The 17,031-nt window shown below is 35.1% G+C and overlaps 1 protein-coding gene across 4 annotated transcripts in view; it reads left to right on the forward strand.

The window, feature by feature from the left end:
- The window catches only part of Kmt2a (lysine methyltransferase 2A), an 86,146-nt gene that overhangs the window by 42,412 nt on the left and 26,703 nt on the right, over positions 1–17,031 (forward strand). For 2 of the 4 annotated variants that reach the window (XM_078047117.1, XM_078047119.1), the window contains 16 exons: positions 453–584; positions 1,195–1,308; positions 4,738–4,884; positions 5,281–5,376; positions 5,773–5,893; positions 7,150–7,272; positions 7,698–7,882; positions 8,927–9,100; positions 9,825–9,935; positions 10,220–10,293; positions 11,286–11,479; positions 11,804–11,910; positions 13,219–13,356; positions 14,450–14,608; positions 15,367–15,484; positions 15,602–15,680. In XM_078047117.1, coding sequence (XP_077903243.1) covers positions 453–584; positions 1,195–1,308; positions 4,738–4,884; positions 5,281–5,376; positions 5,773–5,893; positions 7,150–7,272; positions 7,698–7,882; positions 8,927–9,100; positions 9,825–9,935; positions 10,220–10,293; positions 11,286–11,479; positions 11,804–11,910; positions 13,219–13,356; positions 14,450–14,608; positions 15,367–15,484; positions 15,602–15,680 — 2,072 coding nt within the window. The remainder of the gene's footprint in view (positions 1–452; positions 585–1,194; positions 1,309–4,737; positions 4,885–5,280; positions 5,377–5,772; positions 5,894–7,149; positions 7,273–7,697; positions 7,883–8,926; positions 9,101–9,824; positions 9,936–10,219; positions 10,294–11,285; positions 11,480–11,803; positions 11,911–13,218; positions 13,357–14,449; positions 14,609–15,366; positions 15,485–15,601; positions 15,681–17,031) is intronic. The other 2 variants (XM_078047118.1, XM_078047120.1) reach the window with 1 other exon arrangement.

Consider the following 17,031-nt stretch of genomic DNA (forward strand, 5'->3'; position numbering starts at 1 on the left):
TCAGGCCCAGGCTTTAGCCCATGTCTTTTTTTGGGGGGCAGGGGGGCATCTTTTTCTTTTTGCTTCTTTGTGAACCTCACATGTTGTAGCCCAAGAATGTGTTTATTCTGCAGGTCACTTTCTGTCCTCAACATATACTTTATCAAGATTTGTCTGTAAAAATTACCTTTACCTGTGGAAAAAAATACTATTTTTATTTATTATGGACAGAAACAGAGGATTTAAGTGTTTTTGTTTTTTGTGACGCTGGGGATCAAACCCAGGGCTTCCTTCATGTGAGGCAAGTGCTGTGCCACTGAGCTACAATTCCAGCCAAGTTAAGAATTTTCTGAAGATTACTTCTCTGTTTATAGGATACTTATGTTGTAAACATATGTTCCAGATTTATTAATTGAAAATATGAAGGCAAGTAGGGTGTGGTTTTGTTCTGTAACCATCTTTTGTCTCCTTAGGAAAAACCTCCTCCAGTCAATAAGCAGGAGAATACAGGCACTTTGAACATACTCAGCACTCTCTCAAATGGCAATAGTTCTAAGCAAAAAATCCCTGCAGATGGAGTCCACAGGATCAGAGTGGACTTTAAGGTAAAGCTATTTAGTAATGATGCAATTTATTCATGGCCTTTAAATAAAAGAAAATGGTGATGAAAAGTGCTGAAAGAGAGGAAATCAGTACCAACTTGAAGAAATGTATAATAACTACAGGTTAGCATATGGGCTCAGGTGTGTAAGAGCTTTAGTCACTCTTGTGAGGTCACTGTTTCTAAATTTCCTGAAGAACATAGCCATTGAAAAACCTGTTCATCTTAAGCAGTATCTGAGGGAGTAACTCTTTCACATAGGAATGCTCAAACTATGATGATTGCTTCAGTTATCAAAACTAAGGAAATTTCAGTCGAAATATATTTTGGCTGTATATTTAAGAACTGAACCAAGAGGTGATAGTTTGTATCTGAAATTTAAAAATTTAAAAACAGCAGTTATTTTGGACTCACTGAAATGAAATAACTCTTTATCACTTTTGATTAATGTTTTTTACCTTCATTTTGTCATTATAAAACTTTCTTTTCTGCTTTTTTGCACTGCTAGATATTAAACCCAGGGCCTCATACATGCTAGGCAAGTGCTTTACTGCTGAGCTACACCCCCAGGCTCTTGTAAAACTTGTGTAAGTGATCTTTCTCTCTGCCTACAGGAGGATTGTGAAGCAGAAAACGTGTGGGAGATGGGAGGCTTAGGAATCTTGACCTCCGTTCCTATAACACCCAGGGTGGTTTGCTTTCTCTGTGCCAGTAGTGGGCATGTAGAAGTAAGTATCCTGCTTCTTTGCACCCTAGAAACTGTAACAGATTATTTTGCTGTGATAAAAAAAAACTATTCCTTTTGTTGGTATTTAGCAGGTACTATCCTTGTTTGAATCAGCTAATGAAATATTTTAAAGTTTTTTGGAGATCTCAGAAAGAAATCTGCTTTTTAGAGTAATAGTCTTTTTAATTCAATCTTTATTAGAGTTCTGGTTTTTCTATTAGATGTTTAAACATGAGGAAAATGATAGTGTCCCTTTATAAAGAGGAATGTTAATGGTTATTTAATTTTTTGTCTTCTTTTTCTCTTTTTATTGATATAATTATATGTAATGGTGGAATTCAATGTTACATATTTATACGTACATACAACATAATATTGGTGGTTGTTTCACATTGACTACAAAAACCCGCTTATTTATAAAAAAGCTCTTTTTGACAGTAAGGAACAAAGTCCAGTGAAAAGTGGGCAAAGGACAGAAATGGATAATTCACAAAATGAGAAACAAATGTGGCATTGTAGGGGAGGATTTTTAATTCTTCCAGTAACCAAAAACTAGAAATTAAAGCATGGTAAAAAGAATCGTGCAGAAGTGGTAACTTTTTTTTTTTTTTTTTTTTAGTTTAGATGGACACAATACCTTTATTCTATTAATTTATTTTTATGTGGTGCTGAGGATTGAACCCAATACCTCACACATGGTAGGCAAGTGCTCTACTACTGAGCTATATCCCCAGCCCTTTTCATTTTGAGACAGGGTCTCACTAAGTTGCCCAAGCTGGCCTTGAACTTGATTATCCTGCTGCTTTAGTCTCCCAAGTAGCTAGGATTACAGGTGTGTCCCACCATGCCTGGCTTACATGTTTGTCTTAAAGAAATACTTAGAAAAGTTGACAAATTATCTCTCTCTTTGTTTCTCTCTATCTATATATGACTTTATTTCATATTTTTCATGTTGATATAAATAATAGAAACAACTTGAAAATCCATCATAGGGGAGCCTGGGTTAAAATAATGATAGGACATGTATATAATGGGAAAATATGATAATATGGTCTGATATTAACATAGATGTTCATGACAGGTCACCGAGTGAAAAGAGAAGGTTACAAAGTATACATAATACATGATCTCATTTGGGTTTGAATAAATGTTTTTAAACTATATACATAGAGCTGGGCACAGTGGCTCATACCTATAATTCCAGTGACTTGGGAAGCTGAGGCAGGAGGATCATAAGTTCAAAGCCAACCTTAGCAATTTAGCAAGATCCTGTTTCAAAATGAAAAAGGATTGAGGATGAGGCTCAGTAGTAAAGCGAAGGAAGGAAGGAAGGAAGGGAGGGAGGGAGGGAGGGAGGGAGGGAGGGGGGAGAAAAATGGAGAATGACTTATATCATAATATTTAAAATGTAGTTGGATTGTGGGTGGCCTTTGTTTTCTGTTTTTATCTTCTTGAGGTCTCTGCAGTAGAATGAGAAAGAAAGAGAATAGCACAATTTTAAATAAGAAGCAGTATTTTGTCATTGATAAGGGATAAATTTTAAGACCTATACAATTCTCAAGTTCCTGAATACCTAGTTAACTTTTATTCATCACATATGTATTCAGTAATTACAAACAAAATCTAAGGCCTGGTTAAAATCTGGATGTTGAATAGTCAGTGATACTCAGAACTAGCATAGACTCAGTTCTGCTCATTTGCTATTATAGTTATGCATTAGCAAAATTACAAGTTGTTCACTGGTCTTCGGTTCTTTAAGGAGATACTTTGTTTGTGTTTCATAGGAACATTGTACTAAGTGCTGGGGTTGCTTCAAATGTTGCTGAGACTAAGAATAGTGGGTTTATAAGTATCAGGGGTCCACAGTATCTCTTTTTTCCTCTGTAGACTAATGCTTTGCATTCATACATACACTACCCACAGGAATAACTTAACTTTTTGTAGTACCAGTCCTATAGCTTCTATGATTAAATTGATATTTTTTTAGGGTGGTATTGTTCTAATTGAAATTATATATAGGGGCTGGGGATGTGGCTCAAGCGGTAGCATGCTCACCTGGCATGTGTGCGGCCCGGGTTCGATCCTCAGCACCACATACAAACAAAATGTTGTGTCTGCCGAAAACTGAAAAACAAATATTAAAAAAAAATTCTTAAAAAAAAAAAGAAATTATATATAGATGTGCACAACAGTTTTATAGAATTCCTAAAAAGTGAATTTTTTCCTCTGTTTCTCTTTGTATGTATATATTTTAAAAAATTAGAAATGAAATATGTTCACATTTTTGTAATATATATAGACAATTTTTTTTTCCTAAAAATTTTGAGAGTAAGTTGTAGACATGGCCCTTTTGCCAATAATTGTTTGTATTTCCTAAAATCATGGAATGTTTTCTTCTGTAACCACAGTGTAATTAATTATCAAAATTAGGAAGTTATTTAGGTTTGATCAATTGTCCCAGTAAAGCAAAAATTTGGGGGTTCTCCTCAGTATTTTTGACAGTGCTTTATGAACTTGGAAATAACCTTTTTTGGGGGAGGGGATTGAACCTATGGGCACTTTATTCCAGAGCTACATCCCAGCCCTTTTTATTTTTTATTTTAAGATAGGGTTTCACTAAGTTGCTTAGGGCCTTCTCAGTTGCTGAGGCTGGCTTTGAACTTTAAATCCTCCTATCTCAGTCTTACAAGTGTTGGGATTACAGATGTGCACCACTGTAGCAACTGAAAGTTACTTATTTTAAAAATTACAGATAGAAAGAATTAAACAGTGTATAGCATATTGTAATGAGCTTTTAAGGCCCTCCTAACTAACTCCCTTATATTCCCATAGTTTTTATGTCGTCTATGGTATTTGCATTTTCTGTTAAATCTTAGGTCATATTTATTTCATTACTTTGTAATTTTATTGTCATTACTACTTTAGTTCCCTGAATTTCCTGCATTGCCTATTGACTATTTAATTCACTGGGATTAGTTAAATACAGGTTGAGTGTCTCTTATCTGAAATACTTGAAATCTGAGTGTTTTGGATTTTGGCTATTTTGGGGGTTTTGAAATATTTACATATACATAATGAGATATGGTGGAGGTGAGACACAATTCTAAACATGAAATTCACTTGTTTCACATATACCTTATACACATAGCCTGAAGGTAACTTTATAAATTATTTATAATAATTTCATACATGAAATAAAGTTTGGGTACATTGAGCCATTGGAGATCAGGTATGGGATTTTCTCATATCAGCACTCAAAATGTTTTAGATTTTGGCACATTTTGAATTTCAAATTTTGGAGTTATGGATGCTCAACCTGTATAACACCAGTGGATTCCTAAAATTCAAAGTATTTAAGTGGGATATGGTTGATATTTTTTTCCTGCACCGTTTTTTGACATGCTTCTGTGTTCCCATCTTCTTGCTTTAGTTTGTGTATTGCCAAGTGTGTTGTGAGCCCTTCCACAAGTTTTGTTTAGAGGAGAACGAGCGCCCTCTGGAGGACCAGCTGGAAAATTGGTGTTGTCGTCGATGCAAGTTCTGTCATGTTTGTGGAAGGCAGCATCAGGCTACAAAGGTACAAAACATAGTAATAGAACTAGTAGAGGATTCCTCTCTCCATATCTGCCTTATATTCTTTTCTCCTCTGACTTAATCTGTTTTGACTATTTAATTGGGTGTAATCAATTGCCTGATTCTGTGGAAAATGAATTTTGGAAATTTAGCAGAGAAAATGATACTGGAAAAAATTCCAAAAATAAGTAAAAATCTATCTGATAATTTACCTACTGAGTGCTTTTCATAGGAAATAAATCTCTATTTTAATTGAGTAAGTGGTGTATGAGAAAATTTTAAGTTGTTCAAATTGTGTGCTATACTCTACTTAAAGATATGTATGAAATGGGTGCTAAGTAGAGGTATATAGTGAAGGTGATGTGATGCCCACTTTTTTTGCCATTGTATTCTCCAACAGCAACTGCTGGAGTGTAATAAGTGCCGAAACAGCTATCACCCTGAGTGCCTGGGACCAAACTATCCCACCAAACCCACAAAGAAAAAGAAAGTTTGGGTGAGTACGCACATTATGCTGTTTCAGAAAGAATTGTCATGGATTGGTTAGGCTTATATAACTTTTAATAGGTATATCCTTGCTTGAGTATCTCAGTGTAATAATTTTTTTGCCTCATTAGGAAAAATCATCTCAATAAAGAAGTAAAATCTAGAAATGAGTAGCATTGTGATCTTTTTATTTTTAATTTTTTAAAAAATATTTTTTTAAAAAATTAAATAAAGGTATTGTGTTGAATACCTTTATTTTATTTATTTTTATGTTGTGCTGAGGATCAAAACCAGGGCCTTGCATGTGCTAGGCAGGCACTCACTCTACCGCTGAGCCACAACCCCAGCCCCTAATTAAACTAAATTAAACTAAAATTCCTGTTGAATTTCTTTTCTTCTTTTCCAGATATGTACCAAGTGTGTTCGCTGTAAGAGCTGTGGATCCACAACTCCAGGCAAAGGGTGGGATGCACAGTGGTCTCATGATTTTTCACTGTGCCATGATTGTGCCAAACTCTTTGCTAAAGGTACCCAAAATTCCAATTTTGCCCGTGTATGGTGTTTTGAAAGCGAATTGGCCTTTTTGGGGAATGAAGTACAGAATCTTACTTGTTGTGTCAAGGATGCCAGTTAGACACATTCCGTGTTCCTACTGCTGCTCTTTCCTTTGCAGAGAATACTTAGAAACTGGAATATTTTGTTAACTTCCATGGGAAGTTTTTATCGTAGCTAACTGCAAATAAATGCTCTAAGCCAATAGAGCCAAAGTGTGATTTATATACATTTGATTATTTCAAAAATGGCTCTAAGTGGTACTCAAGCATTTTATTTTGTAATTTTATTAAAATTTTTTTGGCCCTGGGGACTGAACCCAAGGGTGCATTACTACAAAGCAAAAACCCCAGCCTTTTAATTTTTTATTTAGAGATCGGGTCTCACTATGTTGCTTAGGGTCTTGCCTAATTACTGAGGCTGGTCTTGAACTTAATCCTCCTGCCTCAGCCTTCTGACATTACACAAGCATGCCACTGTGCCCAGCAAGCATTTTAATAGTTAGGCTAGGAAGAAAAAAAAAAAAGGTAACCAACACCTTAGAGCTGTTATTTTATCGACCTGTAATAATGATATAAAGTCACTACTAGAATTATTTTAAGTAAAATAAGCAGATCAATTTAAAGAGTTCTAATTTATATATATTTATTTTTAGTTGTAGGTGGACACAGTACCTTTCTTTTATTTTTATGTAGTGCTGAGGATCAAACCCCATGCCTTACATGTGCTAGGCAAGCACTCTACCACTGAGCCACAACTCCAGCCCCTAAAGAGTTCTATTAAGTAATAAATAATAGAGGGGATACACAGATAAAGCAAATATATGAAGGCTGTATATAATACTGGATTTTAGAAAACGCTGCTCAGAGCTCTTTTCCAGTAGAAACACTGGAAATAGAGAAAAGTTAAATTAATTGTTGTGTACTCCTATATTGCCACCTCTTTTTGAAAATTTAAACATTTTTTCAAGTGTTTAAGATATTCTCATGACAGTTATAAATGGGTCTAAAGAAGAGAAATAATGGCACATACAAATCTTTCCTAGAAGTATTCTAGAAGCCCAGAATAATCTTAACATTTAGTAGATGTGTCAAAGTTCATAGCAGATCCATGCTACAGTTCAGAAGTGAATGCTAGTCTGGAAGAATACAGATTTTAGATTAGGTTGAGGGCCTTAAAAGTATTGGTATGTGAGCCCAAAGCACTACTGCAGTCTTTACTCTGCTTTCAGGAAACTTCTGCCCTCTCTGTGACAAGTGTTATGATGATGATGACTATGAGAGTAAGATGATGCAGTGTGGGAAGTGTGATCGCTGGGTCCATTCCAAATGTGAGAATCTTTCAGGTACAGAAGGTTGGAGTCTTTTTATTACAGTTTCTTTCTCCCTTGGTACTGCTACATTTATAGCCCCCAGAGCACTATAAACCTAAAATTGTGGTAGTGTTATTTAAAGTTCTTTAAAAAGAAGTTATTGTTTAGTGTTTAGAATAAGTAGCATTGTATTGTTTGTGCTTACTTCTTCTGAACACATCCCTTTACTTCTTTGTTGTCCTTTGTGGGTACCATAACCTATTGGTTCTCGAATAACCAAATCCTGGATTAGTATTAATTAATAATGTCCCTTTGGGAGATCAATGTGTACAATGTCCTACAGTATTGTAGCCTCGTAGGTGGGTTTCTAACATACAGCTTTATAGTAAGATCAGTGGCATAGTTTACCTTCTCTCCCTCTCTTGCTCTTCAGAGGACCTCCTTATTGTAGTTTTTTGTTTTCCTAGATGAGATGTATGAGATTCTATCTAATTTGCCGGAAAGTGTGGCCTACACTTGTGTCAACTGTACTGAGCGGCATCCTGCTGAGTGGCGACTGGCTCTTGAAAAAGAACTACAGATTTCTCTGAAGCAAGTTCTGACAGCCTTGTTGAATTCACGGACTACCAGCCATTTGCTACGCTACCGGCAGGTAGACTGAAGTTGCATTTTGTTTTCTGAAAGCTTGTTCTTAAATGGTTTTTACCTAAATAAATAAAATTTTAAAATTATTTGTATTATATTTATATTACCTAACAATAGAAAGGATTTTTTTTCTTGTTTTGCTTTGTTCTTTGTTTAGTTTTATAGTTACTTGTTTTGGTGATAACCATTAGGGAAAAGTTTTAGGATAAGTTCTTCTGTATAATAGGAAGTAGAAAGGGACTGTATCTTCAAAGGCGTTGCTACTATAATAAGAAATTTGGATTTTTTACTCTGTTGATAATGGGGAGCCAGTGAAGAACTTTACCCAAGAGTAAAGTTGTTTTTTAGAGGGGAAAAAAAAAAATTCTCCACTGGAGTAAAGAAGAAGAATTAAGAGAGGTTTAAGCCTAGAGGCAAGAGCAATATTGGGAGGCAGGCATAGTAATCCACTTGAAAATTTCTGCTTTTTGTCCAACTTGTGAACTATGTATCTATAAAGTAGTCAGTCATTGGAAAAGGTATAATATTGAAAGAACCACCTAGATAACTTTAACTTAAAGTGAGGCTGATGTTTCACCATAAAGCTCGTTTTTTGTTGTTTTTGAGTAAGAAAATGAATTATTCATGTCATATTCCAAAGGAGTTATAGACATAGTTTCAATTTCAAAATTTTTTTATAGTTGTAGATGGACAGCATGCCTTTATTTAATTTTTTTTTAATGTGGTGCTAAGGATCGAACCCAGTGCTTCACATATGCTAGGCAAGTTGCAGGCACTGAGCTACAACCCTAGCCCACAGTTTCAATTTTTTATACTAGGTTTGAAAATTATGAAGGAAAACTCCTAAGCTAGCCTAACTAAGCTATTAGGTAATAGACTTATTTTAACTTCTCAGAAATCATTTTCACTTTTGAGAAATCTTTGGTTCTTTTTGTGTTCTCTTTTTTGTAATATGAATTATTCATTACCATCTTTATTAACTTTAATAGAATGTGCATGGATGCCTCATTTTAAGAGTTAGGTTAAAGAAACATCTGTTTTCTGGCAACAGGCTGCGAAGCCTCCAGACTTAAACCCTGAGACAGAGGAGAGTATACCTTCTCGAAGCTCTCCAGAAGGACCTGATCCCCCAGTTCTTACTGAGGTCAGCAAGCAGGATGATCAACAGCCTTTAGATCTGGAGGGAGTCAAGAGGAAAATGGACCAGGGGAGCTACACATCTGTGGTATGTCTCCACAGCAAACCACCAGTGTTTCAAGTGCCAATTTAGTTTTCTTAGATCTTTGTGGAATGATGCTGGTATAAGTAAATTTTAAAAATTATTTGTATTATATTTAGAAATTTCATCTGGCTTTAAATAACCTAAAAGTATATGAGCTATTTTAGCAGTGTGATTCAAAAGAAGGGTTATTATATGGTGATATCTTAAAATGTTATTTTTTATTTGGCTTTCAACTGAGTTCTCTGAAAATTATTTTTATGAGAGGAAGCGCTAAGAACTATTTATGGGAAAAATGCTAATGTGAGGTTAATGTGTTCTCTTTTGAGCTCAAATCTGAATAATGTGTCTTTATGATATTCAAGTGTAGATAGATTATCTTAATTTTATGATTTTAAGAATGTATAGGGATTTATCATTTGTTATCTCATGGTCTGTATTTGCTCTTCAATTCTATACTCATTTTGTTCCAAATAAAAAATTGTGAGTCTGTCTAGATAACTTTCCATGATAGAGCTAATTTGTTTACATTCTTGTCTTATTAGCCTTGCATCTCTTGATTGCTTTAAGTTAGTTGTGAAGTGAATCCCACAGGCCTCAGCCAAAGAGGAGTGACACTATATTATTAAAATAGGGTGTGAGTTTTCTGTTGGATCTCTGTGCTGGAAGAGGAAGTGATTTTTAGAGTTTGCTGTTTTATGAATAATTAATGTTTTATTTTTGTATACAGTTGGAGTTCAGTGATGATATCGTGAAGATCATTCAAGCAGCCATTAATTCAGATGGAGGGCAGCCAGAGATTAAAAAAGCCAACAGCATGGTCAAGTCCTTCTTTATTCGGGTAAATGATATTAATAGTTCTGTTTTTATTGCTTACCTATGACTAATTGCTCCATGAATATAACGGACCTATTCTCTTTACTGTTTGCTTTGCCACATGTACAAAACACCTTTTAATTTTATTTGTTCCTCTGCTTCTTTGGGAGGAAGTTGCCTGAGTGGATAGTTCTTTGCCTTGGTAGCCTGAAATTATTTTCAATGTTAACAGTGATGTTGGTGTGAAGTTGTCAGTTTTTTTGTGGTTTCCAAATGAATGGTAACATATTTACATTGTTTTTCTTTTAGCAAATGGAACGAGTTTTTCCATGGTTCAGCGTCAAAAAGTCAAGGTTTTGGGAGCCAAATAAAGTGTCAAGCAAGTAAGTTAATTAAGTACTGTACTTTCTTATCAACTAGAAATCAGAGTTCTAGGAAGTTTTAATATTAAAAATGAATCCGTTGAAGGGCTAGGGTTGTGGCTCAGCAGTAGAGCACTTGCTTGTCTGGCTTGTGTGAGGCACTGGGTTCAATTCTCAGCACCACATAAAAATAAATAAAAATAAAACAAAGGTATTGTGTGTATCTACAACTAAAAAAATAAAATTAAAAAAAATGAATCTGTTGAGATGCCTTTTTAGTGCTGGTTTTGGAGCCAGCATTTTAGTTCATTGTAGGCTATTGCCTCTTTTTTCACTTACATATTTGTTAGGTTTTAGGGAATTTTGTTTAATTTGTGGCATAGGGACAAAACATATGTGATACAGCTGCATAGTTGTTATAATTGGGTTCTGTTTTACTTAGTTTAAACGATGCTGTGTACTACTCTTGATTCTTCATATTTAACCTTTAATTTTATTCCAGTAAATTCTTTTGATTTGGGGAGAAGGACAGTACTGGGGATGAAACCCAAGGACTCGCACATGTTAGGCAAGCAATCTACCACTGAGCTACATCACCAGCCTGCTTTTTTTTTTCTTTTGTAGTTGTAAACAAATAGCATGCCTTTATTTATTTATTTATTTATTTATTTATTTATTTAGTGTGGTGCTGAGAATCAAACCCAGTGCCTCACACATGCTAGGCAAGCGCTCTGCCACTGAGCTACAGCTCCAAAACCCCAGCCTGCTTTTGATATTTGAAAGGGTTATCAATTATTTCTAGAAGTTTAGGCAAGAGTCATATATTGAGATTATGATATTAAAATTAAAGTTCTGTGTATTTTGGCAGTTTTCCAATTCTGTGACTTAGTCTTACATTTTGTAAATAGCTCAAACATGGGTCCAAGACCTGATGATATCAAGAATTTGATTTTGTATGGTTTTAGGTATATTGTAGGAGTTCAATAAATACTTGTTGAATCAATTATTTTCAGCAGTGGGATGTTACCAAACGCAGTGCTTCCACCTTCACTTGACCATAATTATGCTCAGTGGCAGGAGCGAGAGGAAAACAGCCACACTGAGCAGCCTCCTTTAATGAAGAAAATCATTCCAGCTCCCAAACACAAAGGGCCTGGAGAACCAGACTCACCAACTCCTCTACATCCTCCTACTCCACCAATTTTGAGTAAGGCACCAAAGAGTTATCCATTTTTTGCTAGATGCAAATAATTGACATTGTGAATCTAAATTTAACATACTTGAAAAAACATTTTAATATGCTTGGATATCAAAAAGAAATTTTCAGGTCATCCTTAAATGTAATAGCATCATTGTTTTTGCTTACTTGAGATGTTAACAAGACCTTAAGGTAAAAATACTTGAGTATTATGTAGATGCTGAAATAGCATATCTTTGAACACTTTTCCCAAAGTATTTTTTTATACACTATTTTAACTGGAAATCAGAAATAGTACTGCTAATTTTAACTGAATGTCTTCTGGGTTCTAAGGTACTGACAGGAGCCGAGAAGACAGTCCAGAGCTGAACCCACCCCCAGGCATAGAAGATAATAGACAGTGTGCATTATGTTTAATGTACGGTGATGACAGTGCTAATGTAAGTATTTTGGGACCAGAGATCCTAGTTAACAAGCACTTCACATGGATGATTTATCCTTTGTGTCAACACTTGTTGACTGAGTACTGTTTAATGAATGTTTCCTTAAAAGTGGCTCTTAAATTTTTTTTAAACAATTGATTTAGTTGATTCAAAGCTAAATTAATTGATTTGCCTTAAATTAGTATGTGAAGTAATTTTATTTCATTTTTTGTGGTATTGGGATGGAACCTAGGGCCTCACACATGGTAGCAAGCGTTCTACCCCTGAACTCCATCCCTAGCCCTGATGTCCAGTATTTTCTATTAGAAGTTTCTCAAAAATTTCACAAAAGTCAATAAAATATAAGTTTCATTTTACATAGCTTGTTTAGTTTAATGTAAGCCAGCAGAGTGGTTAAGAGCTCCATCTGTGACGGCAGCCTAGGTTCTCTTCTGTGCTTTACCACCTACCCTTTGACCTTAGCCAGTGGTGTAATTTCTGACCCTTAGTTACAGCTTTAAAATGAAGATGATAATGCTTATCTCAGGGTGGTTGTAAGGATCAAATGAAATAATGTATGCAAAGCCTTCATTTAATGCTTGGCACATAGTAAGCTTTCAATTTGGGCAAGCAGGGCAGGGGATTTAACCCAGAGACAATTTACTCACTGAGCTACATCCTTAGTCCTTGTATTTGGGGGCGGGGGGCGGGCGGTGGACTTTAACTTGTGATCCTTTTGTCTCAACCTCCCAGGCCCCTGGGATTATAGGCGTGTGCCACTGCACCTGGCTAAGCTTTCATTTTTTTTCAAAAAGTATTTACTTAATACAGTTTCAGAGAATTGATTTTGAAATATGGTTTTAAAGAAGTCAATGCATATTTGTATAAACTTACCACGTTGCTCATTTTTATATTCTCTAGATTTATAAAAATTTCCAATCTATAGAAAAAGTAAGCTAGGAAAGAGGGAAGTAGAAAACAGAAACATTGAAAGCTGAATTGTGATTTTTGTGTACATTCCTAAATTACAGAATTAAATTTGTTTTCTTGAGGTAATCTTCTCTGAAGTAAAGCTAATATCAAGGAAAGCTTCCTTTGACAATTTATTCTTTTTTTTTAATATTATATTTTAGTTGTTGATAGACTTTTATTTTTTTTAGAATTTTTTTTAGATGTTTGTGGACCTGTATTCTATTCATTTATTTATATTCGGTGCTGAGAATCGAACCTAGTGCCTCACATGTGTGAGGCAAGCACTGTACCGCTGAGCCATAACCTCAGCCCAACATTTTATTCATTAAGAAAAAAAATTTCTTTATTTCATAGGATGCTGGCCGTTTGCTATACATTGGCCAAAATGAATGGACACATGTAAATTGTGCTTTGTGGTCAGCGGAAGTGTTTGAAGATGATGATGGTTCACTAAAGAATGTGCATATGGCTGTGATCAGAGGCAAGCAGCTGGTAAGAACTTAATGTGTAAATTTTATGAAAGAGATGTCCTTTCATTTTCTAGGTATTCTTTCTGTGGGTAAAGAAATATGGTTTTAAAGAAGTCAATGCATATCTATATAAACTTACCACATTGCTCATTTTTATATTCTCTAGATTTATAAAAATTTCCAATCTATAGAAAAATAACTTGTTGGCTAACTACTCAGAGTAGTTAGCCAACAAGTGTTGACATACATTATAGACAGATTGCTATTCTGATCTTTGGAAGAGGAATACAAAAGCAATACAAAACAAAGTATTACCTAATTTGGGAGACAATTCAAATATGTGAGAAAAGTATCAATGTGTTAGGGGATTTAGACTGAATGAGATCTCTGAGGCCTCAGTTGAGTCAATATTCTGAGGTTCCACAGAATAAATTCATATAAATACATGAAGAAGAGATATGGGAAGTGATCAGTTGCAGTTGAGAGTAATCAGAAATAGCAAGAGAAAAATTTAAAAGCTCTGTTTTGAAGGAGGGGAGAAAGTGAAGGATTATAAAACAAGCTATCCAACAAACAATAGCACTTGCAAAGAAGCAGTAGTAAATTGTGTGGTGAGTATAAACAGAAAGTCCTTCCTGGAGGAGTCCAGATTGAATAATAAAATAAGGTGGTAACATACAGGGCCAGTTGAAGAAAACCTTGGAGTCATTTGATAAGTTTGTTATGTCAATCTAGTAACTGAAGAACCATTATGTTTCTGACTAGTAAAACCTTTTTAAAACAGTTGCTTTGAGATGTTTTCAGGATTGATTTTTAAGAGTTTCATGTCTTGTAAATCAGTCATTAATCCTAGAAAAACTATGTTTTAGATCTAATCCTAAATCCAGTTGTAGTGTTTAAACGTATAGCTAAAAGGCTGTATGGTATGGATAGTCGTAGAGCGAGGATTTGAGGAAGCTAGTCTGATCCTCAGGATTTTTCTGGAGTTCAACGGATTACCATTCAACAAAATTAGTTTTAGGAAAATGAGAATGGGATAATTCTATAGAGGAGATGACAAACATTTAAAACATCTGAAAGTCTGAATAGAGCTCTGTTTTTTCTGTTTTTTTAAGCGATGTGAATTCTGCCAAAAGCCAGGAGCCACTGTGGGTTGCTGTCTTACATCCTGCACCAGCAACTATCATTTCATGTGTTCCCGAGCCAAGAACTGTGTCTTCCTGGATGATAAAAAAGTGTATTGCCAACGACATCGGGATTTGATCAAAGGCGAGGTGAGATAGCTTTAGTTGCTTTTATGTATATGTTTGACTTTATTTATTTAAAGCAGTGTTAGGTTCACTGCAAAATTAAGCAGAAGGTACAGAGATTTCCTATATACTCCCTGCCTCTACACAATATGCAGCCTCCCTCATTAATTGTGTCCCCCTCCAGAGTTGTCTATTTGTTGCAATTGATGAACCTCTATCAATACATCATTACCACTCAGCGACTGTACTTTATACTTGGGTTCACTCTTGGTAGTGTACATTCTATGGGTTTAGGCAAATGTATGATAACAGGTATTCACCACTATAATATCAAGCAAATGTTTTTACTGCCCTAGAATGTGTTCTGCCTGTCAACACCCCCAACCCTTGGCAACCACTGATCTTTTTACTATCTCCATGAATTTGCCATTTCCAGAGCTTCCTATATAGTTGGAATGCTATAGTATGTAGTTTTTTCAGACCACTTTATTCCAATTCACAATATACCTTTAAGTTTTTTCCACATCTTTTTATGGCTTATTTAGTAGCTTTTTGAATTCTTCAGGAATTTAGGAAAAAATACTTAAAAAAAAAAAAAAAGCAAAATGGCAAATTCAGTTTTGCTTTCCTACTAGGCATTCCAAGGGTCACCTATTTATGAAAAATAAAGAGGTGCTTCTAGTAAGATTGAAAGGTGATTTTGAGATGCTCAGAGAGAGCCAGTACTATGAATATAATGTGTAAAGAGACATATTAACAGCAATCTTGGGTTTTTATTTAAGGTGGTTCCTGAGAATGGATTTGAAGTTTTTAGAAGAGTGTTTGTGGACTTTGAAGGAATCAGCTTGAGAAGGAAGTTCCTCAATGGTTTAGAACCAGAAAATATCCACATGATGATTGGTATGACCTGGACCTGGGTTATTGGGAGGACTGTGTTGTCATTGGGGCACTTTCTAGTCCTCAGTTATAAAATGATCCCTCCCATTATGACTTCTAATCAGTTCTTTTCTTGGTCAGGCTCAATGACGATTGACTGCTTAGGAATTCTGAATGATCTCTCTGACTGTGAAGACAAGCTCTTTCCTATTGGATATCAGTGAGTAAAGAGAGGAAGCAACCCTTACAACTTGAGCACTCTGAAGCTATGTACATACAGATCATTAAATGTAGAGGCATTGCTTGTTAGCTAGTTTTAATTGCTGTAAAAAATTTACTTTTTATAGGAAAGGTAGCAGAATACAACAATTACTAATAGGGCATCATGTAAAATTGTGGATGTGTAACCGACATGATTCTGCAATCTGCATTTGGGGTAAAAATTTGGAGTTCATAACCCACTTGAATCTAATGTATGAAATATGATATGTCAAGAGCTGTGTAATGTTGTGAACAACCAATAAAAAAAAAAAAATTACTTTTTTTCCTAGTTCCCTAGTTCATTAGCTTGTAGATTAGGACTAACCCTTCAAGTCAGGTAAATCCTATAAGAAGCAAAATGTTATTGATATAATTTTAGAATAATTTCCAAATAAAACCTAAATAGAAAACACAGGATCAGTCTCTTCAAGATTCCTTTAAATCCCAGTCTTGGATTTAAAAATCCAGATCTTTTCACAGATCAAGCATCTCATATCCTGTCCCAATCCCCCCACCCCCACCCCCCACTTTCTTTTACAGTGCCGCGGGTTCAGCGATTCAACACAGGGCCTGCACATACTAGATGAATAGTCTTCCACTGAATTGCAGCCTCCCTGGTTTTATTTTTTATAGATCTTTCTAAAATTTAAGTCCCCATAATAATCATCGAATTCTCCAGACAGAACTTATATCTGTTATATGAAATAGGTAGTTTAAGTATCCTACAAGCTGACAGTATAAATTCAGAATTACCCTTCTACCTCTCCCTTATTGGAGTCTCATTTTGCAGTATATACTTCAATTTATTCTGCGTTCTAATTCTGATAACACAAACTATACTTGACATGTAGTTGGCAGCTCATTGTACAGACATTCAGCAGATTTGAAGCAATTATATTTCCTTTGTTTTGAGTTTCTCCAAAAGGAAACATCTCTGGTTTGTTCTTTACTTTAGGACCTCACTTTGTATACATTGTGGAGGTTAATAACTATTTTTAGTAGTAGTGGTATTTTTCTTTTTCTGAGTTTAGGATATTTTACTATTTTATGTGCCTGCTTACAATTTAATTTAAAAAAGATCTTGTGCTATTTCCTGAGAGGCTAAGAAATAGTAAGAACTTCAAAAACTTGTCAAAACCTTAAAGCTTTCTGGAGTGAGCAATAGATCATCCATTATCAGTGGAATCTATACCAAGAACCCATGAAATAAAGGTAAATTCTCTAAATCAAGACAGGGAACCCAGGATGAGGAGAGGTTTGACAATGTCAGTTTCTGTTTCTGTTCTCTCATGTGTGATTTTTCCCTATCT

This window comes from Ictidomys tridecemlineatus, chromosome 4, assembly GCF_052094955.1.
Source record: "Ictidomys tridecemlineatus isolate mIctTri1 chromosome 4, mIctTri1.hap1, whole genome shotgun sequence".
Taxonomy (NCBI): domain Eukaryota; kingdom Metazoa; phylum Chordata; class Mammalia; order Rodentia; family Sciuridae; genus Ictidomys; species Ictidomys tridecemlineatus.